Source organism: Gadus chalcogrammus, chromosome 11, assembly GCF_026213295.1.
Source record: "Gadus chalcogrammus isolate NIFS_2021 chromosome 11, NIFS_Gcha_1.0, whole genome shotgun sequence".
NCBI classification, from domain to species: Eukaryota; Metazoa; Chordata; class Actinopteri; order Gadiformes; family Gadidae; genus Gadus; species Gadus chalcogrammus.
Genome location: NC_079422.1, coordinates 14,328,856 through 14,355,138, shown reverse-complemented (window position 1 = coordinate 14,355,138; position 26,283 = coordinate 14,328,856). Strand labels below are relative to the sequence as shown.

General features: G+C 43.4%; 1 protein-coding gene across 2 annotated transcripts in view; it reads left to right on the top strand.

Annotated features, from left to right (window-relative positions):
- bckdhb (branched chain keto acid dehydrogenase E1 subunit beta) overlaps window positions 1-26,283 on the top strand; it is a 41,743-nt gene that overhangs the window by 2,600 nt on the left and 12,860 nt on the right. For both annotated transcript variants that reach the window (XM_056601531.1, XM_056601533.1), the window contains exons 3-8: window positions 157-225; window positions 3,247-3,380; window positions 4,925-5,080; window positions 6,978-7,086; window positions 10,777-10,874; window positions 12,499-12,609. In XM_056601531.1, the coding sequence (XP_056457506.1) occupies window positions 157-225; window positions 3,247-3,380; window positions 4,925-5,080; window positions 6,978-7,086; window positions 10,777-10,874; window positions 12,499-12,609 (677 nt within the window). The remainder of the gene's footprint in view (window positions 1-156; window positions 226-3,246; window positions 3,381-4,924; window positions 5,081-6,977; window positions 7,087-10,776; window positions 10,875-12,498; window positions 12,610-26,283) is intronic.

Genomic DNA, 26,283 nt, shown 5'->3' with positions numbered 1-26,283 from the left:
GCACTATATAATATATAATTAAGCATTTTTGCTGTTACCAATGCTTCAAGGAAGTTCCTGATTCTGTCACCTCAATGCGAACCATCAACTTTTGCATGTGACATTGACATTGTGATATTGACACTGATAGACCCATTGACATTGTCTTTCCCACAGTCATCTTTGGAGAAGATGTGGCCTTTGGAGGAGTGTTCCGTTGCACAGTGGGTCTTCGTGACAAATATGGTAAGAACTTGATCTACCTTCCATTTTTCAAAAGAAATGTCAGTCAAATGCTGACACTATTTCTTGCGCTCTAGTCCTGCGTAACGCATATTTAACACTAGGTGGCAATATATCCTTTTTAATGTCTTACCTTTCTGTAATGCCTCTTTTTCCCAACTCCTTTGCACAGATGTATTGATACATTTTAATATCAACTGATTAGTGGTTAGCGAAATGGGATGTTGCTGATAATTAATGTAGTTTCATGTGTTCATCATCTCTATTCTCATTTGTTCGAATGTCTTGCAACCATGATGTTTTACTCCAGTCTTATCAAAGCTGACATTGCCCAAGCCCGTCAATTGCTATATGATGAGGGCTTTTTGTTCCCCCTCCTGTAATGGCTTTAAAACCAACACAATCCAGTTTTGCCTTTTTGTTTTCATTGACGTCATTGGTTTTGACCTTCGCAGAGGGATCATTATTTTCCATCTCATCCATGTGGATGATGGTGAGCACAAAGCTGTTTTCATCCCTCTCACTACTGAAAAGAATGGTACAAACATCTGCCACCTCCAGCCGTTATACCACTGGGGGGTACAGTGTCGGGGTAGATGGACAGCACAATTGCAAGAGGGATGCATTAACCTCTGTGATATAGACTTTTCTGCTGCAGGCTACCGTTGAGTGCTGTTCTCCAGAAAACCACTCTGCAGTGTCTCCACTCTACAACCAGCCTGCCTGCTCATTGATGTTTAGCCTCCCTTGCTGATATGAATGCCGGTGTCAGACAGCACAGACTAGCAAAGGTCACCTAGCACGACAAATAGGTTTTAAGGTTGCGTTCGGGATCCGGCTTGTGTTTGGATGAGCAATCTAGCGTCTTGTTGTGACGTGCGCTAAAGCCAGGGATTTTGTGAATGCTATTCTGTTGTACTGTGGAAACCCTCTTGACTTCTTCTTGGCTTTTTGTTTGATTTATTTTTGTAACAATTGATGACATAATACTTGGAAATACAGACACCGTGGTTGTCTTAGTGATGCCGTGTAAAGGGCTGGTGAATGGCAAAACCCTTCACTTGGTTAGATCACCCTCCCTGGTCCTCCAAACAAACAAACTGGTTGTTAAATCATTTGTGTGGTCCCAGAGCAGGGCACACGAGGCCACAGTTTTGCCGCTAAGAAGCCAAGTCGCCATCAAAAGCTGAAAAGGACTCTTGGCAATTACACAAAGCGAAGAACAAAAATAACATTCCTAGACCAAATTTAGAGTCTCCCTCTTGCAGCACTTTGTAAAATTACAGGGTGGGGAATAGGACGCTTTTTTCCCCTCTGTTCTAAGTCGCAGGGTATGCTTCAGTCTTGTTTAAGTACCACAAAAGGGGGTCATCTGCTTGGCACTTGAGTTCTTTCAACAGTGGTCAGTTTTTCTTTTGTATTAAACGTACAAGTATTGAACGTTTCGACAACCCCACATTTGCTTTTGATGTGAATAAGTCGACCCACGGCCTCCGACACTGGTCTGTGGCCCATCTCTGGTGCTCAGGAGGGATATGTGTGTAGCTGTAGCAGGATTCTATAAAGGAACCCAATCCATTTGGACAAGTTATGTGATATGATGCATAGGGTGCAAACTGGGTACAAAATGAGCACAAAATTAGCACCTGCCTTCGGCCAATGGCAGGTCGATTGAATCATTATGGAGGTAAAACAATAGAGGGTCACAGAATACTAAAAATATTGTTTGGCTTGTATATTTTTAAACTCTGTAGGTAAAAAAACGATATCAAAAGTTTTGAGGTGCAAATCTTGAAGATCTCATCATTTTGACATGATTTTTTTTTTTATCAAGGACTGGATTGGGAAGGTTGTAGTCCCTCAAATAAGAATAAAGAATAATATCTCAAATGTGACAGACAAGCTAAAATCTGGGCAAACTGGGTGTTTCAATTTATTTTGCTTTATATATTTTTTGTTACTGGAGGCGGGGATCTATATGTGAGTAAGAGGCAAACACAAACGCAGTCAGCTGTAGATAAAGTGTCTGCAAAGATTTAAAAGCAACACTATGTAGACTGACCGCGATAGAAATCCACATGATAAAATCCTAAAGCTTCATCCACGTGCGCAAATTTCTCTTCAGTAGAAACCTCCATAACAAAACGGGGAACAAAGCGTTAACTCCACCCTTTCAGTTTCTGGGTTCTGGCCAAGGCGCTCTGCTGTCTCCTCCCAAAGGTTCTGTTATAACATAGTATGACGGCTGGATCCAAGATAAGACAGGTTGCAACCTCAGTTGAACCTACATTCAACATCCCTGTATGGAAACAGTTTTTTTTTTCTGTTATGAAATTGGTCGAAGAGATCCCTAGGGTGTGCTCTTTAATTAGTACACTTCCATAGCCAAGCTGTCACTCAGCAGACACAACTTGTGTGTTTTTGTTATAACTACAACAATTCACCTTAACCATGTCTGCATACTTTACTGTTTCAAGGATGTTTTCGTTGGTCAGATGTAGAACCTTTTAATGTCGAGTCTAAAAGTTGATGGTCTGCATTCCTTTTTTGGACTTGGGTTTTTAATTTGAAGCTGCATTTCATGGCCAGGACAGTTTCTACTAGCTTAGTAACTGTCACTGACACAGTTTTTGCTATAAAAAAAATAAGATTACAAGAAAAGTACTACATATTTTTAGGAATTTCTAGCATCTTTGCCGGCATTCTGACCGACAAAAAAGTGTGTAATGTTTAAAGTGTGTCAGGCCAGAATACCAAATTAATTAAAGCTTGTTGCTTGTTGTTTTGAGTACAGCCCTCCATAGCATAATGTAGTCCCCAATTTTTCGCCCAAAACCTATCCAAAACCTGCTTCGATATACTGCTATATAATGAAAAAATTTCAGCAGACATTTTTTCATGTTTTTTGTTATTTAGTCTGGTTTGTTTGTCCGAGCGTGACTTGGCAGCAGGTCAATTGAACGACGTCCTTTCTGGATAATTAATCTCAATGTTAATTTTTTACTTGTATTGCTTCCCAACTAGGTAAAGACAGAGTGTTCAACACTCCATTATGTGAACAAGGCATCGTTGGATTTGGCATCGGTGCTGCGGTCGCTGGGGCCACAGCCATTGCTGAGATCCAGTTTGCAGACTACATATACCCAGCTTTTGACCAGGTACATGTTGGCTCACATTAACGGTGTGAGTAAGATGCTGTTGATGGTTAATAAACCAAGAAAACTGTTTTCTAGCCATATAACTAGGTCGGACTGTATCTGGATCTTGTATCTGGATCAATAAATGTTTGCTAATAGGAAAATCAAGTGCTCAAACATTATTGAATTTTTCAAATTACTGAAAAACGCAAATGAATAATCTTCATTTAAATTACCCCTAGAAGGTTTTGGGAAGACGTTGGCTTGCGGTGTGTGCCTGTGGTCATGTTCGTATATATGATGTATATGTTTCATGGGCTTTCTTATCTAGAATCTAGTATCTATAATGGGCCATTATCCAGAGTTGCAACATGCCCTCTGTTCCTCTGTAGATGTGATCATACATGGTCGCCCGCTGCTGTGTGCGCTGCACACTGTGCTGAATCTCCCGTCCCTGGAACCTGCCTCAGGTTTACACAGAGCCCAAGGAACACCTGCCCGAGTAGCATCCTGCGTAATTAACATATGTTATCACCCTCCCACTTTCTATTGCAAGTTCAGGCGCCCGCAAGAGATTAGGCTTCGGCACAATGGATACGAGAATACAATTTAATCAGAAACGCTCGGCTATGAACGGGGATGGTGGCGACATGGAAGGGGGGGCTCAATTTGGTTTGGTTCCAGCCGGTGTGTGTGTGTGTGTGTGTGTGTGTGTGTGTGTGTGTGTGTGTGTGTGTGTGTGTGTGTGTGTGTGTGTGTGTGTGTGTGTGTGTGTGTGTGTGTGTGTGTGTGTGTGTGTGTGTGTGTGTGTGTGTGTGTGTGCTTTTTTTTTTTTTTTACATGGGTATGTCTCCCACGTCAACACCTGGTGAGGGAGATTAATGTGACGTCAATGGGCTAACCTGCGGAGGCAATGGGTGGGTTTCGGTAGCCATGTCTGTGCGTCACCGTTGTCCTCGACTCTCCACAAGATGGATGCCTCCTCGCGACAACGCTGAAAACACACACCATAAGGGAAAACGTTTCATCATATATTTTTCTCTGCTATTTGTCCTTGTGGTCCAACTCTCATCACGTCACGAATATATATTCCTGGGAAGAGAGAGGGAAAGAACCTACCTGAATGCACCAGAGAGTCTTTTTTAGGAGACAGTGGGTAACGGGCATCTCAGGAAGGAAACCCCCAGACACTTAAATTGAAGGGAAAAAGGAATTTTAATAGCTTTAAGATGTAAAGCAGAGCCGATGTGTTTTCCCAGAAAGGGCATATCATCTTTCCTCTGACGTACCCCTTATTAAGGCAGTTTAAAAAGAAATATGCAGTCATATCCTTCAATTCCGTTTTTGGCTTATTTGCGACCTTTACACTCCCTTCAAAAGATATGTGCATGTAAAAGTCATGCACGGGAAAGAATCCGAGGCCACGTCAATCATCGGTAATTCTTTGTATTAATGGTTCTTAAAGTGCAGATATTTAAGGTGAGGGGAAGTTGTTCCAATCATGCATGCAAAAAATTAATAATTCCTCCCTTTTTCATTTTTTTCCCCCACCTTTCATTCACCAGATCGTGAATGAGGCGGCCAAGTACCGCTACCGTTCAGGCGACCTGTTTGACTGCGGCAGACTGACCATCCGAGCTCCATGGGGCTGCGTGGGCCACGGATCGCTGTACCACTCCCAGAGCCCGGAGGCCTTCTTCGCCCACTGCCCTGGCATCAAGGTCCGCAGCGCTCTGCTTTTACTCTAGTCGCCATAGCCGCTGCCCGGTCCCCTATCCCCTCTGCCAAATCTCCCTTTGAGGTTGGCTTTTGTTTCTTGACATCCAAGTTGAGCATACCTTTTTGGTTCTGAATATTGATTGGGTCGAAGGGCCTTTTAGACATCACGTTTTGTTATTTGGTTTGCGGTGCAACTTGATTTGAGATGTTCCACATTTACCTCATGCTGATTAAAACATGGCTCGTTTTCGCGCTGGAGATTATGCAAGGTCTGGTTGGACCCGAGAGCTGGACTGGTGATTCGGATGACTGGAATAAGCAATGAATTTCATCCGCCTTCCCTCCAAAAATGTATTCGTGTTGTGTCCGATTTCAAAGACATTCTTATTTGAAAAAACTAATACCTACCACCCCTGGCAGGGCCAAATTGATTTTCTCTGCTGGTGGACATCTGTAATGGCATGCTTACAATCTTTCCGTTGTGTTTATATGTTAGATATTAACAAGGCATTGGTGTACAAACAATCAATAATCTGGCAGAAATCTGTTCTGGTTGAAATCAAACAGTTCAACCTCAATCCGTTTGATTTTGATTCAGAAAACATTTTCTTTATAGGTCATACGAGTCTTGATCCTGTGTCCTTTTCTCTGCAATATCCCTGCCATGATTAAAAGTGGTATGCACCTAATCCTTCTGTGTTTTTAAACACGGAAGTAAATGTGAAAGCAAAGGTTTTTACATTAATCATAGCGACAAAAACCCTGGGCCCATCCGATGCTCGGTATGGATGTGCTTGTATGCGTCATTAAGCTGGGAAATGTGCACTCTGAGTAAATATGCAGTTTTTTTAAAATAATATAAAAAAAACAGGCCAATATAATGGTCCGCAATAAAGGGACTGCCAGGGGACACGCATTGCGGGCCCACCATGTTGAAAGGGATGTCAACCATAGTTTATGGGGTTCCACTGGACATCTCACCCCCCCCCCCCCCTCCTCAACTGTGGTTAATCTTTCCTTGAATCCATCGCCAACAGATGTAGCTTCTTCTGTTGTCTTCTTGGCAAAGGTCAGCCCACTAAATGTCATCTTTTCCCTAAAGTGTTGCAAGACAACAGAGACAATTATAGCCAGAAGTTGTCTGCTTTATATAGTGTGGCCCCAGCAAAAAATGCACTCTGCTATGTAGGGCCATAGTGTCTTTGAGGCTCCTATGACTTTAATTTCTTTACCTAGGCCAAGGAACATCATTTTATACTTCTTGGAACAATATACCGTATTTTCCGCACTATAAGGCACACCGGAGTATAAGCCGCAGCAGCTAAATTGGATGATCTGTACATGTATAAGCCGCACTGCAGCCCGCCGCTTAAAGGTGGGGGGCCGCGGACCGGTCATAGAGCCCATAGAGTTAAAGTTGGTGGACTGTAACCTGTAAAATCATTAGATTTAGGAGGTCCTCTAGTGGCCGTTAGCTGTAAAAATCCATAGATTAGCCGCAGAATCGAAAAAATGGGGAAAAAAAGGCGTGGCTTATAGTCCGAAAATTAAGGCACAGATAATTGTAATAATCGTGCTTGTACCTCAAAAAATGTATCCGTTCTTCTTATCTTAGAATTATATCTTCGTCAAATTTGAATTATTCACTTTTCATTTCAGTATAAACTCAAGGACAGTGAGTTTGCAAATTGTCAAAAACTGTATAGAAAATGAACCGCTTCGGCCAATGACAGATCCAACCAAAGTTGGTAAATGGATCGACTGGGTAGTACTAAACTGTGTGGTTAGAAGATCACAGCAATCCACACAGGATCCATATTTAATGGAGAGGTTCCATTAAGAGTTGGAATCATATTGCTGTGGCTAATGGGCATGGTGGGCTTCTCGCTTGTGCTACAGGTTGTAGTGCCTCGCAGTCCGGTGCAGGCCAAGGGACTGCTCCTGTCCTGCATTGCTGACGAGAACCCCTGCATATTCTTTGAGCCCAAGATCCTCTACAGAGCAGCAGGTAAGCCCAGTTTAGTTAAGTTTATTGTTTAACAACATTGTTGAAAATGTTTTGAAAGGTGTCATTATTCAAACGATATGAATAGCGATGCAAGGACAGAAGATTGATAATAATTGTGTAATTTCTTCAAAATAATGATTTGCAAAAACAGAATGCATTGCTTAATGAATACCTTTTTTGCAAATAAATTGTGAACCAGGAAAGGTCTGCTTGATCATGATCCGAGCAGCAGGGACAGCAAGGGGGTTGTGGTCCTGATGGGGAGGCATTGGCAGGCTACATACGTATTGGGCATAGAACCCCTCAATTTTAACCCCTTCTGCTTCCTCACATTCCTACCTTTCTGGTTTGCTACAAAACCGCCACATGTTTTTCAAAACAAATGTCCCACTTTCTCTAATGGATGTGAAGCCAGACAAACAAACAGTGTTTCTGGCTGCAGCAGCGAGAGAGGGTTCAGCAGGAGCACAAGTGTGTACCAGCTGCTCCGAATGGACCGTAAACTGTTCTTCTTATTCCCTCTCTATGTACAACTGAAACAAAGCAGTAGATTTCGCTGGAGTGGGAACATTTTCCACTGAATTGGATATCTCTGAGTCCATCCGCACGCAGAGAGCAGAAAAACACTTCTACTCACACTTGTCTTTTGGTGTGGTTTTTTTATTGAGTCACAACTTTGTCGAGATTCCACCTTGCATTGTATGAGACTGTCCCTTGACCCTACATGGTTTCATTTTGGCTGGGTGTTCTTTGAATCTGATGGCAGATTCACCTTTTTGGCCTAACGTTTTTGTTGTTGTCGTTGCCCCCAATAGTAGCATGGTCTTCGTGCCACAGCCCCACTTTTTATATCAGAAGCTGGTCACAAGTTGACTGGGGCAGGCATCCTCTCGATGTGTTGGTCGGCCACTTTTTTTTGTTCTCACACATGGTTTATGATTTATGATGCCTGATTCTTCCTGTTTGATAAGAGCCACATGTAATTGTCGAACTATGAAAGTGCAGCGCCGAGGCTGATATCGTGGTGAATCAGTGTTCGGCGGCCAGAGTATTTCCTCATGTTGCAGCCACACGGACTGAAAAAAATACTACAATGTCCACTCTTGTTTTACACAGGATCCCTACGAAGCTGAATTGCTTGAGAAATGTACTGACTTTGTATTACGATTTTTTTTTTTTTTCGGAACAGTGTCGGATCTTTTTGCATCCACCCGCTGCAAGCCGCCTTTAGATGTTGGGTGACGTCACTTCTGATGGTATTTAAAGCGAGATTCCGAACAAACAGAGCCAGCTCGCCCCTCCTTTCTTTGTTTCAGGCATCCAGTAAAAACTATCATGAACGCATCGCAGAACCCCACCCCTTGTCGGTGATCGGTTGGAATACTATTTATTTTGGTTTTGAGTGGTTGGTAGTACCATATGTATTTGTGTACAATCTCGGAGAACAGGCTGACTACAGAGACGTGTTTTTTTTTGAAGGCCTGCTATGGGGCGTGAAGCTAGCGGATCCTGCAGAGGGATCAGATGAATTTGAGCATTTATGTTTCGGCCTAGAAATGCTGATACAACCTTCAACAAACAGGCGGTCATGGCTGCCGATTTGTTGCCATGCAGTCGATATTAAATTACTTCATGTCAAATAAAGTCGCTCATCCGACAATAAATACATATATTTAGTTTGATTTTCAAGGCCCTGTTTCACTTGCAGATGCATACTATCACATTGTGATCTGCTCAATAATTTCCTGTTTTCACATGATTGCTGGGCAAGTTACAGGCCCGAGAGGGATCGACACCTGGCTATTGTTTCCCCTTGTGATAACGGGGTAATCTCGACAATCGCAAGCTGTGTGGAGTAATACCACATTAGTTCAATGGTAGACATTTCCCTAATGACGAGTAAATTGCAAGCTCAAATTCAGCTTTACAGTTGAGCGGCTCCATGCGAGCCAGACGATACCGGAGTGTTTAGCCCTCGTTTGGATGTGTTTTTCAGCGATATCCGTTATGATTTATGGTATAATTATCTCCCGTGGTGATTTGGTTGTTGCACAGCGAGTACAAGGGGTCAGAGGGTGCAGATGTTGATAGTCATGGGGTCTGTTGATTTGTTTTACAGCACTTGGCATCTCAGAAAATCGGCGTTCTGCCTTGGGATGAGCATAGTCTTTAACGGTTCAGTTCTTTAACACTCAAGAAGTTGCTTGTGCTTTCCTGGAATTCTGTTTCTGCCGTGTGTCCAGTAGGACTGTAGTGCTAGTACAAAAGTTATTCTCAAGTATTATTGTGTGTGTGTGTGTGTGTGTGTGTGTGTGTGTGTGTGTGTGTGTGTGTGTGTGTGTGTGTGTGTGTGTGTGTGTGTGTGTGTGTGTGTGTGTGTGTGTGTGTGTGTGTGTGTGTGTGTGTGTGTGTGTGTGGGTCAGAACAGTTTGAATGCTGTAGAAATGGCATATGTTTGCGTCAGGACCTATTTAAGGCTGTTCTGTTTTCATATACCAAAAAGTGTATTTTTCCAGCTGTTACAACAGACATTCGTATGTGTATTAAAGTCAAATTTTGACACTAGCATTTAGGAAACTATTGAGTCTGTTAAATAGGCCAGGGCCACATGGCTCGGAGAAGTCTCTCTTTTGGGGGTTTTGAGTTCATTATTTGCTGTAGCGGAGAGACTACAGTGTACTACAGCCACAGAAGGCCTGACTAGGCCGCACTTTATCAAATATAGCACTCATTTTCAACTGGTAACGTTTGCCATTGTAGGAAATGGTACCATGGTCCTGAAGCAGCCAATGATGTGTCAAAATGCAAAACAGCACAGCCCCCCCACACAGTGCACTACTCCAGAACAGGAAGGATGAAGTCATTGTGAATTAATCTCAAGATAGGTCAGAGAGGCCATCCCATATTTCTCTTATTAAATATCTGGTACTTTACCTTTTTTGGTAGCCAAAGCTACTTATTCTTGGACTGAGATTGGAAGATTGTGTGTTTTTTTTTTTTTAAATACCACATTCCGGTTTGAGCATTTGCGTTGAGGAAAAATAAAGTAGTTTTACTTCATTTAATCTGTGTGGTTTATTAGGGATAGAGGATATATTTTTTTAAATCTGTACTTTTGAGGCCACTTAATATATTCCCCTAAAATACCTTTCACTGAATTTATTTTATACACTCAATTGAGTATTCCAACGAGATTGTAAAATGTTATACAAACCATGGTACTTGCATGGACTTTGTCTTGGCCTTTGATTCAAGGCGAAAACTTCCTGGCACCTCAATTTTTTGATTGAGTGTATGTTTATGTGGGTCCTTTCCCCAAACCCGGTTCCATCCCACCAATGTTTTGTAGTTGGGATTAATTATAGTTAGTTTTGTGTTTTGGCAAAGGATATCATTAGGTCATGTGTTCGTTTTTTTGCTGATAAAAGCACAATCTCCCACTAAGTGATGACTCTTGAAAAAGGCTTGGAAAGCGTCTAAAAGGCCACACAGTACTCTTCTCCTGGGCGGCGGGGCTATGATTTCAGCCTCTCCTGTCATCTGCTCCCATCTCTCAAGTGAAGTACCTGGATAATTCAGATGCAGACAGCCCGATGAAATGATGTATGCGTTTGGACAGAATTGACCCCCACCACAGACAATTAATCACCTCACGTCATTGTCGGTCCGGCTGTTCTTTTTGTTTTTCAGTGGAACAGGTCCCGGTAGAACACTACACCGTCCCGCTCTCGCAGGCCGAGATCCTGCAGGAGGGAAGTGATGTCACCCTGGTCGCCTGGGGAACGCAGGTAAGGGACGCAGCGCAGATTAGTCCGTGGAGAGGGAGAGACAGAACGAGTGGACCACCCGCTCTGCCCGCTGACATTTTAAAATGGCTCCGGACATCCAGCCATGGATTACCACCTTAACACGATGACAAGCCCCTCGCCCGGGGATCTCAGCACGGCGGGCCGTGACCACAGCCAATCAGGCGTTTTCACAACCTCAATGTTCTCCGAGACGGCACTGGCCTCCGGCTCGCCGGCCTATTGTTCCTCTCTCGCTGTCCCCTGCCTTTTTCCCCCACTCTTTTGATATTGTATTACACAGCTTAGTATGGCCATTTCTGAATAAGATTGTGTTCGCCTTGCCACTTTAAAAGGCTTATTCAGGCCCGGTAAAGGACTGAAATGACCCTGATGCACTAGCACCGGGGTTTGAGATCTGATGTGAGTGGCGCTGGGTGCTTGTAAATGATGTGTGGGGAGGGGGTGGAGAGAGCCACAGTAAATGGAGCCGCACTACATTTTGCACTATCTACGTTGCGTTCATAACCCCGGCCTATTCCCACACGTCCCCTATCAGTCGACGGCGCAGATGCAACCGACGGGAGAAACGACTACCGCGGCAGTTAGGTGAAAGCGTTCCCCACCGAACAAACCCTCCCAGCAGATTCTTCTGATTAGCCTGTTTCGCCCCCGGTAGTCGATGCGATGGGTTCATTGGATGCAGAGGAAAGAGCCCACCGGCGCGACCCACTGCTCACTGTTTATTGGCTGCATTCGGCGCGGGTGGAGGTCTTTGAAGTGGTTTATTTGGACTCCCCGTAGGTAGCCACAATTGTTGTTCATCCTGGTTTAGGTCATTAGGACCCCCATTAGGTCTGTGTTCCCACAGCAGCTCCACTCCCCAGGGGCTCTCGCCAGGCATTAAAAGTATGTTCCAACAGCCATAGACGTAAAACGGTGGGGGATCAGACTTTCCATTGGATGTGACGGAGGACCTCGCAGGAACATTCAAGTACTGCCTGTATAAACCTGATTCCCTTAATGCCAACTAAAGCTCTGTGGCACGAGGGTCACGTTGTACCCCAGTGGCGCTTACTGCACCTCTCCCTCATTCAGATGGATTTGCCGTTTATTTATCAAATATCTTCAACTCGGTAGGTAATGATATTAGACATTCGAGATTTGGTCCAAGAAAGAAATAAGCAGCGATAAAAAAATTTCAAGTGCATGTGAACACATGTTTCAGCTTGAATCTAACCCTATGAGAATTCTAAAAGTGTTTTGGCCTGATATGGGTGAAACGAGACACGCCCACTGCTTGATAATTGGATAGCTAACATAGCTAGCTTTTCTAGCTAGTGCCGTCATTGGCGTTCCTTCGATGTAAGTAAAGAATGCAGCTTGGGTGCCGAGCTGATTTTAAAAAGTCCACAAACCGCTTGACATAGAATTTGAGTCTTAAATTTGTCTTTTTTTATTATCACTGACAAAATGGCCATAATGACTACGGCACGGTGTAAATGCGTTTTAAAGACCCTTTTTTCTCTGTTGATTCAGTGAGTTGTGGGCGCGGGGTTGTGTTTGTAAGCATGCAAAACACTGGGTGCCCTGGCGTCGCTCACTCTGTGAATGAACTCTGTTCCAGATCCACGTGATGCGGGAGGTGGTCCAGATGGCTCAGGAGAAGCTAGGGGTTTCCTGCGAGCTCATTGACCTACAGACGATCCTGCCCTGGGACACAGAGACCATATGCAAGGTACATGCACGCACAAAACTTCTGTGCATCTGGTCTTTTGAGTGTTTTTTCCCATTATCAAGGTGGCATTGTTGGCAAAGAAAACCTAAACGACCAATTTCAAGTGAAACCATTGAATCCAATTATCGCAGTATTCACATTCAAAATGTTTTGTTAAACCATCCTCTTGTTTCTCTGAAACAATGTGGTGCTTCCTGGTGCCGGCTGTCTAACAGGGTTTCTTCCTGGCTCGCCTGGCAAGGATGGTAGCCAAGAAGGCACCCAAACGGTTCCACGTGGGCCTAGCTTTGTGAATGAAATGTGTTTTTCCAATGCCGGTCAATTGCTTCTTCAATGCAGTATTTGAAAGGCGTAGGATAAATTGATGATGGCAAATCCTGCAGGTTAATCAAGGTCATAGAAATGTAATGTAGTGATCGGCTTTCTGATGCCGTAACACACTGGCAGACGATGCTCATTTTTAGCCAATTCACATGTTCTCGCTGCAACATGTCACCCGATGCCTTGTTGTGGCTCCGACTTTAACAGGCAAGCCGGCTGTCGGCGGATGCGCCAGATACATTTTCATACCCTCGTACGCATTTATTTGCTCAATTTAAATGTTTCCCTGGGTGAGCCCACGGTACAGTTGTTGGCTTCTGCTGCCAAGCAAATCTTATAACCCACACTTACGGCACAGGGATGAAATTGCTCTAGCAGGGTAGTAATTTACCAGGGACTCTATTGGAGCCAATAGCGCAGACAGAGCTTTTTGTTTTGTTTGTTTTTTACAAACTGTCCTTTGGTGCTGAAGCACCGCCTTATTAAGAGGGCTGCCCTGAGACGGCGTGTTTATACACGGATGTTTAGTGTTCCTTCAGGCATGCCTGCCATCCCGAGCCTGTCAAGTTCACCACCTAGAGCCTTATTTTGGAAACCCCCTATGCCTAATATGTCTAATTCAAGCTATCAATCAGCCCCACACTCACTTGGGCGCACACACACTTTTGTTATTCTACCACTTTGTTGTGGGAATCACGTAGGGGTGGGTATTGCCAGGTACCTCACAATTCGATTTCAATTTGATATTGATCCGATTACTTCAATATCAATTCAATAATACGTGCAGATGACAAAAATACCTAAATATTATTTAGAATTAACCATTTCATTGTGCTTTAACTAGCAAAAAGGGAATACACCATTGTATAGTATTGTTCCTGAGCTAAACTTGCCGAACAAAAGTAATAATTATAACCTGGACAAATGTAAAAGGGCATGTACATTAAGGCATACTCGCTTCTAGATTTAAAATGACTGAGTATGCTTTTTTTTTTGTTTTGTTTTTATGGAAATCGATTTTAAAGAGAATCGAAATTGAATGGAGAACAAATAAATTGCAGTGCATTGATGAATCTATATTTTAACCTAGCCCTAGTATCACGCACACATGCGGGCACTCCCTCACACGGATCATTTAATCAGGTTGTAAGAGCTTGCTTTATCGCTATAATCCGTTTGCAGACAGCTTTAGCTTTATGGAATTTATTTTTGTTTTGGTGAGAAGTGTGGGGGCGTCATCCAGTTTTCAAATCAAATTTAAAACATGCGTGTTTCTTGGCTGCCTATTCATACAGAAAAAGCGATCTGGGAAATGAACAGGGCTCCGAGCTGATAGCAGGATCAAATATTGTGGGCTTATGGTGACTAGGATCACGTCTTAAAAAAAAAAAACGTGAAGAACTCCTTGATATGCTTCACAGAACGGTAAAAAAAACACTATTTATTTTCATTCTAAAATTTGCTTATTGATTGGCCTATGAATAGCAACCTAAACATCTGTCTCTGCCATTCTGATAACCTCTCTGCTAAGGGGATCGCATTACACTTTAATGTTTCATTTATTATTGTAAAGCTGTATTCCACTAAACCTTCCAATAAAGGACAAAGCCTCTTTCAGTGATGCACACGATGACAGAGAAAGGATAATAAATCTAACATGGCCCCATTATCGTCAATGTTTTAGTTTTTCAGCCTGTATTATGAACTCTGCCTCACCAGGGAGTTTGGCTCAAAATGATGAAAATGTTGTTTATAATGGTTTGCCAATATGCGCCTGCCAATAATCATGGTCTGATTTGGCCTTTTCCCAACCATGTTGTGATTTGAGCTTGCTTGTATCCAAGAGGGCAAGGTTTATTATTCGCACTCACACCCGCGTGTGAGATATCCATTTACAAATGCAGACTGTCTGAAGTTGTATGGAAATGTTGTAATCATTCAGCAAACCCTTCATATGCTGATGCGAAGCTTCGTTTTTGCTTTCTTACAAGTGGAGGACCTCCTGAGAATTACTTTCAATTTGAGTTGGACAGGATTTTGATTTGACTTGAAATCTAAAAAAAAATCGAGCATCATTTTTTTTACAGCGTTCAGCAATAAGGGGTGCCCTTATCCTGGTTCAAGTAAAGTTATCCCTTCACAGTAAAACGTCCAACTTTGTCCCAATCAGACCAGTGCTTAAAAATGTGATTGTTATTTGGCACAAGCACAAAGTTTATGACAATTACGCCGGCCTTTGGTTTTATGACGCTGATAATAAGACAACTTTGAGTGAGGGCCAGTCAATATTTTCTTGAGGCCAGTCGTTTTCAGACCTCAATGCGCAAAATGTTAACGCAATACCCTGCTTTTAGAAAATGCACACATGATCGATACAGTCCTAAAGATTTTCCATGCACTCTCTGCACGGAAGCCTGTGTATCCTAGAGGAGCAGGAGGAGAGCGGCATGGCCTCAGTCACCCCGTTCCATGGTACCCTAAGTACTGGGTGCTGCCCGGCTGCACCCTGCAGTCTTGGCATACACCCAGCCACCACTGTGGCTGCAAGTCTTCCCAGGCTATGAGTTCTGACCCTATTCTTCACACGAGAACCCGGCAATTCAGGTCTGCTATGCATGGAATGCTATTTGCATTTTATGGGAAAGACGCAGCTTGTATCTGTTGTCTTGTTTTTAGTTTGTTCAATTATGGGTTTGTGTTTTGTGACCAAAATCTATTTCTCTAAAGAGTGGCAGGATAAATGATCAGTCATAGTATCCTTGCAGGCTGCATACAAACTTTTACAAATCTTTTAAAATTGTAAACTGTGTGCCTGATCCACACAATGAGACATCGGGTACATAAACGCCTGATTATTACTGTGAACAACCAGATGAGCATTCATAACAACTACAATGGCTGGATGGATGGGTGGAAATGGATGAGATTTTATTTATTTCCTGTTATTTCCTGTGGTTATTTCAGATCTAGACAACAAATAGTCGGTGACTCATCGATTTCAGATTTTTAATCCAAACGACCCGGAGCACCTGGTGTTCAGCCTCGTCATCATGAATATATTTTGCAACCACTGGCCTTTTTTAAAAACGGGTTGATTATCTTATGGACCAAGAGATGTATACCCAGGCTCCTCTCAGCCAATTAGAATCACGCATGCACTATGAGTCACACTTACCTTTTTTAGCATTTTCCAACCGTTCAAGCATGTACACAGTCTGTGTTTTGTGTTGTTTCTATGTAAGCCTTGTGTTTTTTATTTCCTTAATGGATGACTCATCCCCGGTCCAAGTCTCAGAGATGACCAATTCAGCTCTCTGTAGTCTCATTCCTTTGTTCTGTTCCCATCGGGATACGTTTTGGTTTTGGCGATCTAAATTAGTGCGCAGTGAAAAGTGAAAATTACTGTAAGAGTGGAGGGGGAAAAAAAGAGTGGATTAAGGTGTGTATGTTTGGGAATCCTTCATTTCAGGGATAAACAGAATGTCTGGATTGCCCCCATACCAGAATGGCTGCTCGAATTAAACACTGTAGTAAAGGTTGCTGTGTCTAGTTTACTTGTGGGTGATTTAATCCTGTGCTGATTTCCATGTTATCAAGAACACTTATAGTAAACACATCTTCGTTGACTAGCTGTTTAGGCTGGTGCATATTTTAATGCATGTTTTTTTTTATTCTGTTGAACGCAATCCCCATGTGCTATTCTGGCGTGAGTCCGCCCCCGCAAAGTGACTCCGAATTCGTCCAGGGTGCAGTTGTCTGAGCCTCGTTCGTCATCCACTCTCAGGTTTTTCCATATTCGGCATCCAGCCAATGCCGAAACTTAATAAGGCAAATGGCGGAGAACGGCTGGAATAGATACATGTATGTTTTTATGCCATGATTAGAATTGCCAATTCCCATAAGGCCTTTGTGTAGAGTCCAGCTGTAAAGCAGCTCATTGACTTGGATTGGTTCCAGGGCAATCCATTTCACTACCAACCTGCCGTGAAACCTCAACTATATTCTTGAGTTTTATACATTTGTTGGAGCACCCAGAGATCGCCCCCATTTCAAGGAAATCAAAAATAATAAAAGATATAGCTGCAAAGCAGTAATAAGAAGGTCAAGCATGGTTGTTTGGCTGCTGGGCTGCAACTTTTGGCTGTCCTGACTCCATGTAACAAGTTTGGTGTTGATACGGAAAAGTTTGGCTAATTATAGCATCCCTTGTGGTGGAAGATTAACAAATGTTTTATGCGCTCTCAGGATGATGTCACGAGTCCACGTACCAAGTTTGGTGTCGATACTTGAAAGGGTTGGTAATTATAGCGCCCCTGGTGGTCAAACAGAGTGGGGTCTCTAATCCGTGGACCAAGTTTGGTTTCCATGCCTGAAAGTGTTGCTGAGATATGGATTAACTACCTAATTGAACTGGTGGTGGCGCTAGAGAGTTCAATGCATTTGCAAAAAAGTACCTCAAAGAGTCGCCGATATGTTAGCCCACTTAGTTTGGCTGTTTCGCCACCATATTGGATTGGCTCTCAAGGGCAAAAATTCGAAAAAAAATATAGTTTTCGCGGCTTGGTCTGAAGATCTTCTCCACCAAGTTCCTTGAAAATCTGAGGAAATTTGTGACCGCTGAAAATTTTCGTAGAGTTTGGATTAAATCCAATAGGGCGAAGGTACAATATGGCGCAAAGTTGTGGAGTAGGGATCATTGAACTCAGGCTGGTCCAGGGATTCCACTGGTACCTCACTCGGTAGCACGGGGAACGCTCGGGAGAGTAATACAAGTCCTGTTTCGACCCATTGGTGGCGCTAGAGTGTTGGGCATAGAGCTCTCTAAATTGGCAAGAGTGATCAAGGGACGGTCCCGAATCAGTGCGCCGAATTTCAGATCTGTCAGCCAAGCGGTTCCATTTTCGACCAAATTTTTACCCGTTGGTGGCACTAGACGGCTGGGTTTAAAGGTCTGTAAATGAGTGGTAAGTGGAGTGGCCCGAAACTTTCAGCCAAATCACAGTACTTTTAACTAAGGCGTTCTGTGGGCTGCCATAGACTCCAATGTTAGAGGAATAATAATGAGAAGAAAACAGAAACACAATGGGTGTCTCGCAGCTTCGCTGCTTGACCCCCATTGTGTAGATGGCACGTTTACATTTTGGCAGATGGTTTGGTATCACTGGTTTATTTGAATAAGACAAAGTCCATCATAACGGCTGTTTTCAAAGTAGCTCACTGCGATCTGTTCAAGAAAAAAAACATCTGTATTGTCTTAACCCTGCTCTGCTTTGGCGTTGGGCCTGAAGCGCAGAGCGTGTTTTAGGTTACATCCGAAGGTGTGTTCGTGCTACCTGAGGCCCCCGTCGGACAAGGGGATGCTCCGGCTGCCCGTTGCCATAGCAACAGGCTGGTGTAGGCAGAAAAATGGCAGCAGCTGCGCGCCGTGCCCCCAGTTCAGTACAGTCTAGTCTGGTTCACGGTAGGGTCAGGCCATGTCCTTTTGGTTTTAAGACGTTAAAACCTGTCCCAAATACATGTTTCAACAGTCTGAGAAATACAATTGTATAATTAAGCGGGAACGCATCTTATCACGTGAAGTTTAAATGTGCCATGAGCTGCTAAGCTCTCTTCTGACGCATGGTGGTAGCAATTGTCCCAATTCTTGTTTCAGTCGTAACACATTCAGAAATCCAGCATAAGGCCACTATGCATGTTTGAGTAATAGACAAGCGATTAAGTTTGACCTTTATAAATTGCTATTCATAGCTTTGTCTTAGTAGGCTAGCCCAGGCCTATTAGCAGAAAATAAATATTTAATCAGCATTATATTGGTTGCTAAGAGAGGGTGATTTTGACAAGCAATTTTGCCGGGAGATGGAGGCATTGTATTTCATTACATTTTCTCAATATTCTGCATCTATGACGATATAGTTTGAGACATAATTATGACGGCGTAAGAAAGATATTTCCATCAGCCCTTAGCTTTCACCAATCATTTTAAAGGCTTTGTACACATATCAACCTGAAGCGTAGGGCTTATTTGGGGAAACAAAAAAAAAAAGTCATTCAATTTAGAATTTATGGTCAATAAATGGATTTTCGTTTTCGACCCAGGTGACGTGACCTGGATTTGAACTTCACACAACAGGTATCAGACTTTTGTGGAATGTCGTCAAAAGTTTATCCACGTTTCCTTTAGCGTACTCCTTCTGGAAGTTTCTCTTGCAGCCCGGGCTTCTGTCATCCTGCTGCTGTGGCTCCTGCTGCCAATTTGGCTGAACCTGTTCAACTCCGAAGCATGTGCAGGAGGAGTCATCCGAGGACGGCCAGTGTGCGCCGCTGGTGCGTCAGGCACAGCGCACGCATCGCTCGCTCCAAACACACAAAGCCATTTACCCTCTGAGACGGGGAGAAACAAAAGGGAGGGAAACCGAGGCACAGATGCTTCTGCGTCTGTTCAGCAGCATTGTTGTTTTAGTTTTTTTCTCAAGAGTGGTGCAGTGGTTTGCAGTTCGTGTGTGTGTGTTGTGTACCTAGCTCTTTGAGATCTGGTGACCCACGGCCGGGGCGATAAGACCCTCTTATCTGAGCCTCCCCCCGTCCACCTCCGCCTCCTCCCTTTCTCTCCGAAGCCCACTAAGTGGCTCCAAACCGTAGGGCCTGTCAACCGCCCAAACACTGGGCAAACAACGGACATGGAAGCTGGCCTCGCTGCGCCAGGCGTGCGGACCTGCTTGTTTGCCATGCGCCAAGGTGGAAAAGAGGACAGGAAAGGGGGACGGCCCAAGGTGTTTTTCTGCTCACTGTCAAGTCAAACGCGCTACTCTTGTGTTTGACGGCTGCGGTTGTTATTGTTTTCAATACTACCTACTATAATTATACATAGTGACTAAGATGTCATTTGGGCAGGAGTGAATATGTTTCAGATGTTTCTGAAGTCATCTATGAAGATAAACTACAGTTGGGGTTCTTAAAGGGCTAGCTCGGATGGGCAGATGAACGTTTGAACGGTGGGATGGAAAATATCCCCATCTTGACCACATGGTTGTGAAATCATAAAATATTTTATTTGTTACTCATCCAGCCATCGTTTAAATCAACCTTGTTTTGTGATAACAATAATATATTTAACTTTCAGCATTTACCTCAAATGGAAACATTTTATCTCCATTACATTTGAGCCATTTTTTCACAACAAATGTTTGGTTATTGTTTTTTCCTTTTCTTCTTTCTCAGAACTTGTGATTCGTCTAGCCTTTGGTGCAGTTCATGGAGCAGATTTTAATTTTTTCCAATGCCCCATGTTTGACCGCAGACTGTTCTGGCACCACTGTTTTTGATAATGCGTCTTGCTCATAACTAAACAAAGAGTTGCAAAAAGTGCTGATGATGCCAGACTATCCACCATCCTACAACATGAACATGTGGATCTGTGCTCTGTTCAGTCAGAAACAACTAAACCCTTTCCAAATATTATTTTTTTGGACCTCGGAAAACGGTGGAGCTTGCTACTATCGCAGCCTCTAGTGACATCAAGCGTGCATGGGGCCCACATTCTCCCTGTGGGGCCTGAACGAACAGGCCCCTACAACTCGGATCCTGTTGAGCCATGAAAGCGACCAATCCCACTGAGCCCCCGGGTCGCTTGGAGGCCACAGTGAAATGTGTTTGAGCAAGCATTCTTTCGAACCCAGCCTCAGCACCAGTCCTATTGATGCGTGCTGCATGTGTGAACATGCTTGCAAGAGGCTAAGGCAAAGGTATGGCACATCAGGTTACGGTTAGGGCGACGCTTTCCAGAAGATGCTGTTTTCAATCATGGAGCAGATTTGAATGAACCTCGTTTGAATATCGGTTCATTCAGATCACTTCAAACAAACGCAAACAAACACGCACTCTGGGCCAATGTGGTATGTATGCAACATCACTATTCAATTAAAATAATTTATTGTCATCTTTCTTTTACGGCGTCCTGTTTATTCAAGGTTGCAATGAGGCTGGGTGAATGATGGCTGTATGCTGCCATTCTCTCATTTAAAGGTCCAATCTCAAAGTTGTCATTCTCATAATGAGCCATCCATTTTAATTAAGCCCAGACTTTACCAGGTGGCCTCCAGATGATTGCCCTGCAACTCTTGGCTGACACAAATTGCTCATTGTTGGGATGTCGAAAGTTTAGTAAAAGCTCTTTCGTTTGACGCATGCAACCTGATGCCAATGCAGTTTACTGCATCCTATGTCCGTTTCCACAGAATAGTGATGCCTGGCTAAATTGTGCTCATCTCAACCACTCAGGATTTTCCATAGATAAAGCAGACTATGCTTGCATTGCACATTTTGTGAAAAGGTCCTGAGCTTTGCATTGTCTTGTATCCCAACCGTGCTGCTTCTTCTTCTACCATAAAGACATACAGGTGCATCTCAATAAATAAGTGGTTAGTGTGGAGGGTGTCAATGACTGTCTTCTTCACAACTGTCAAGTCAGCAGTCTTCTCCTTGTTTGTGAATCCTACTGAACCAGACTGAGAGACCACTTAAATGTTCAGGAAACTAAAATGTTCAGAGTTAAAAAGCTTACAACTTGATTTTACAATATTGAACTTCTGATATACTCAATTTTGGGTTTTTATGAGCTGTAAACCATAATCATCAAGATTAATACAAATAAAGGCTTGAAATGTTTAACTTTTGGTGGAATGAATCTATATAATAGATTAGTTTCCCTTTTTAAATGTAACTATTGAAATGAATGAACTCTTTCCACAATATTCTAATTGATTGAGATGTCAGGTTAATACTCCTGCTTGTGCTCTCAACCAATGCAACGGCAGTAGATCTGGAGTTGGTCCCTGTGTGCTGTAAAAGGGGCTGGCGACTGCTGCTAGGGCTACAGCTATTTATGGTTCAAAATCCCACTCCTGCTACTCCCTATGCTCCCATTTCTCTCGACCAAACTGTCCCCAAGTTTTTGAGAGAAAAACTGAAATAAAATGAGTCTGTAATTCTAATATGGGAACCTGAATTGAATCAGAGGGACGGGGTCTTATGGGAATGATACATGGCTACTGGGGGTTTCGTGGGTCTCTGTGTCTTTTGGCCAATGTGTGTATCATAACTTGTGTGACTTGTCTTACTGTGGCACTTTCTGGTGGTTATATCAATGGAAAATGACTCATGGTTGGTTTTTTGTTGGTGGTCTATCAATTCCCCACTTTCCTTTTGAACGCTCCTTCTCTTTCCCCTGCCTTTCTGTTTCTGGTGAACGGTTTGGTGCATCTAAAAATGCAGCCCATCTTCTTTGGTACCGTAAAGAACCATGATACTTGAGCAGCCCTCCACCGACATCACCAATTTAGCCGTCAATTTGACCACTTTGAAGTAAACGGGAGAGTTGATATTGGATCTAGCGGCCTGCCTCAAGCCAACAATTCCCCTCTTCCTCAATGTTTGTGATCCAGAATCCTTTTTTTAAATGTATTTCATATTCCTAGCTCAGCAGCAGCAACACCTCCGCTAGGCCTCAGGTTCCATAGTAAGTGGCCTGCACTGGATATTTCTAAAATTCCTCTTAAAGCACTTGACGGAATGGGCAGGGTCTCCATTTGGCAGGAACTTTTCACAGTGAATGTGAGCGTAGGTATGTTGAGGTTTGTCCAGGACAGTTGCCGTTAAATAGCTTAGCGTGGTCGCAGGCCTACAGGTTGGAAATCTGTTTGCTCTGTCCAATAGTGGTTTGTGCATGCACTTACGCACAAACACAGGTGGAGAGGCACCCTGCATCAGCTGCTCACACTCAGCATCTCATCACGACATCCAATCAATAAATCACAGATCCCAGCGTGATCTCTGTAGCCCTTCACCCCATGGGACTGTTTTGCCTCCTGTATGAATTGAGGACGTTGAGTAAACTAGGCAGGGGAACGATCCTCATTTTCCTCTAAATGGTTTTATCTTGTCTATTTGATGCTTCAAACTGTTGGTTCAGTAGTCCAGACACAGGAGGGGAAAGTGCTTGTGGCGTTGATGTTTATAATTACGTTATGGGATTGTGCTTCTTTTATGAGGCAGAACTCGATGAGGCTGATGGACCGCTGTGATGTACTGGTGAATTGTGCGTTGGCTTTCGAACGACAGAGGTTCATTTTTCTTCAATGCATTTCAAGAGCTTTGGCCGGGGGAGATTGAGATCATTGGAGTCAGCCACTGAGGACAGAAAGCAGGGCCAGGTCTGACTGTCCCCATGTCTGTAGTGTCACAGGGGCGGCCCCAGCATACAGGATGTTAAGCTCACTCTCAGACGCACCCATGCTGTGAAAACCTTGAAAGAAGACGAACAGCACCAGCCAACAAATAAAGAGTGGGTTGGTCTTGGACTGGGTACCCGGTCCTAGCCTCGCTGATCCTTATGAGCAAACGATTGAATGGATTCACTCTAGGACAGGGTGCACTGGAGGTGAGGTTAAAATAACGCAGGGCTTCACAGGTACTTTGTGCGACGCAACCTGGACATCTGTGATTGACAGGCTTTTATCCAAACCATATTAAAACATTTATCCTTGATTTCATCATTTATCCCCTCTCTCCAACAGGTTGGGATGATCTGAAAGATGTCTGGCTAATTGGCTGGACTGGAAACGACAAAAACCTTGGCTGCACAACAATTGTAATTGTAAACTCTTGAGCAACACACATATTGACAAATTCAACTCTCGTCAACCTTGGTTATTTTGATCTAAAACAGCAGTATTGGGGACGATGGGAGTCGGTTTCCTGGGTTTCCTGTGACGGGTCCGAATTTATTGTTTTTGGTTTTTATTGTTGTTCTCTCTCCAGACAAACAACTTGTTTTGGTGTACTACACTGCTACTTTGACCTTTTTTCCACCCTTTTGTGGAAAGCAACTCATGAAAATTATCACATGTTTTGCCATTTCTTACAAATTAACGGGGGGTGGGTCTTGAACGATAAAAAAACACAAGGCCACTGACAAATATGGCTTTTTAGCTAGACAGTGGTGGGATTTTTCTGAAGTCTTCTCACATTTTCATTTTTCATATTCCGTCTACTCTTTGCCCTTAATATGAAATGCATTTCATTAAATTAATTAATAACCATATTAATAAAAAGATAAGCTGGTGGATTTGTATTGTAGAAACTTCCCACTTTGGGATTTAACCTCGACGCCAACCTGAACATTATTAGGACCTTTTTAAAAAAGAGTATTTGATTATTTTGCTGCCTCTGTCTATGCTCATGCAAGCAGTTATTCATGAGATACTCACACTAAGCTGTCATCAGAGGAACGTTCGCAAACATAGGCGAACGCTCGTGAACGATTTGAAGCCAATCTGTTAAGCGTGCTGATGTCTTCAAACGTTCACGAACATAGGCAAACTGTCAGAAGAGGTCGTTCTCCTCAAGCAGACATGGATCACGGACTGAAGAGATGTGCTCCCAGATGCAGATTAACCCTAAATGATAGCAAGAACTGTGAAACATTTAAACAATTCCCATGTCTATGTTGAAAACATTAATTCCCTTCCTACACATAAAGCAAATCGTTTCATATAGCCTATCTACACCCTTACTCCAACTGTGTCTTGTGCATCCTAAAATGTGATCTGAACGTGACATCACAGTAAGTGGGCAAAACTTCGGTGACGTAGCCCTCTTTCTTGAATCGTCCGAATTCCTTGTCTGCAGTATACTTTCTACGAGATCGACAACTTCGAGACCTTCTGTAAACTCGTAAATTATCATGGAGGCTGCAGCAATGGCCTTTCTTGTCGCATTTGTTTGTTTACAGTTTGGTTGCAGTTTAAAATGAACGTGTAGAAAATTGTCTAAAAATCATTCAAATTGTATTGTTTAAAGTCAGCACGCTCCCTGTGAACGTTTGCCTATATTTGCCGATTCTGAACGCACCTGTTTGTTATGCATTCAACAAAAGAGTTTGCGTGGGGTGGTTGCAGGGTATAAAGGTAGAGCGCGTGTCTCCTGGTGTTATTGAGTCTAATTGGCCTTAATGGCTCTTGTGAGTTGTTTGCAGTTCTTTCTGTCTTAGTTCTCCCCCGACGCCCTTGCTCCTCGAAGACTAGCTGGCCTCAAGATTCTCTCTCTCTCTCTCTCTCTCTCTCTCTCTCTCTCTCTCTCTCTCTCTCTCTCTCCTCTCTCTCTCTCTCTCCTCTCTCTCTCTCTCTCTCTCTCCTCTCTCTCTCTCTCTCTCTCTCTCTCTCTCTCTCTCTCTCTCTCTCTCTCTCTCTCCTCTCTCTCTCTCTCTCTCTCTCTCTCTCTCTCTCTCTTCCCCCCCCCCCCCCCCTGTGTGTTTATATTGAGAGAAAGAGAACGAACAAGCGAGGGGATACAGATGGAAAGTGAAGGGAGTAAAGCAGGGAGGAAGGATAGATTGTAATCTGACCGGATGTTGTTTTTTATCGGTCTAGCTCCCACACTTCTGTCTTTATCGGATTTGTGGTTGCAGCCATTGGCCTATCAAGGGATTCCAGACTTTGACTTGTTTCTACACAATCCTGGCCGAATATTTGTCTCTTCCTCCAGAGTGTCTTACACACCAAAGTCTCACAAGAGGGACTGGAAATGGAAGCATCTTGGGTGAAAAGGAAGGGCATATATTTAGTGTTGTTTTTTTCGGTTCTGCCGCTTTCCCCACCTCAGACCCGGGCATCCATCGCTTAAGCATAGGCAAACCTCAGAGATTGGTATTATATCTAGTGTATACATCTGCATTCATGGGGCTAGAGGTCAGCGCATGTCGAGTGCCCGGCGACTAGGAACCTTGGACTGGCCCAGCCTCCTGGTTTTCCTCTTCCTGTTGCCCTGGTCAGACGGATCACGGCCAGTTGGAGGCAGGAGGAGGGAGGGCACGAAGCGGGGGCGGTCAAACGCAGGGTCACTTTCAGTCGGCGTCCGTTTGGCTCGTATGTGAACAAATGCAGCCAGATGAAGTTGTTTTTTGTTATTTACTTGTTTTTATGTTCGTTTTCTGCGGGATTCTCGTAAGGTCAACACTTATTTTGTAGTCGAGTAGTTTTTCCCCCTATTGATATGTTTATAAAAAACATGTGTGTGTGCACTTGGATGAGTTTCTGTTCCATAGTCTAACCACGATCTTGCTTAGCCAGCTTCATTTTATTTTATCCTTCTATAAAGTCCCCGCACTGTGCTTTTCAGAATGAGTTATGGCCTCATGATAACAGTCTGTTATATAATTTTGGCTGAAAAGCCATAGTCCTTTTGCACGGTTATATACTAACCAAATTTGATCAAGTGCTGAAAATCACATCTTCCACTAACAATAGCATTCAGGGCTTTACCCAATACTTCTTTGAATCAACGGTCGGTGACATTCAT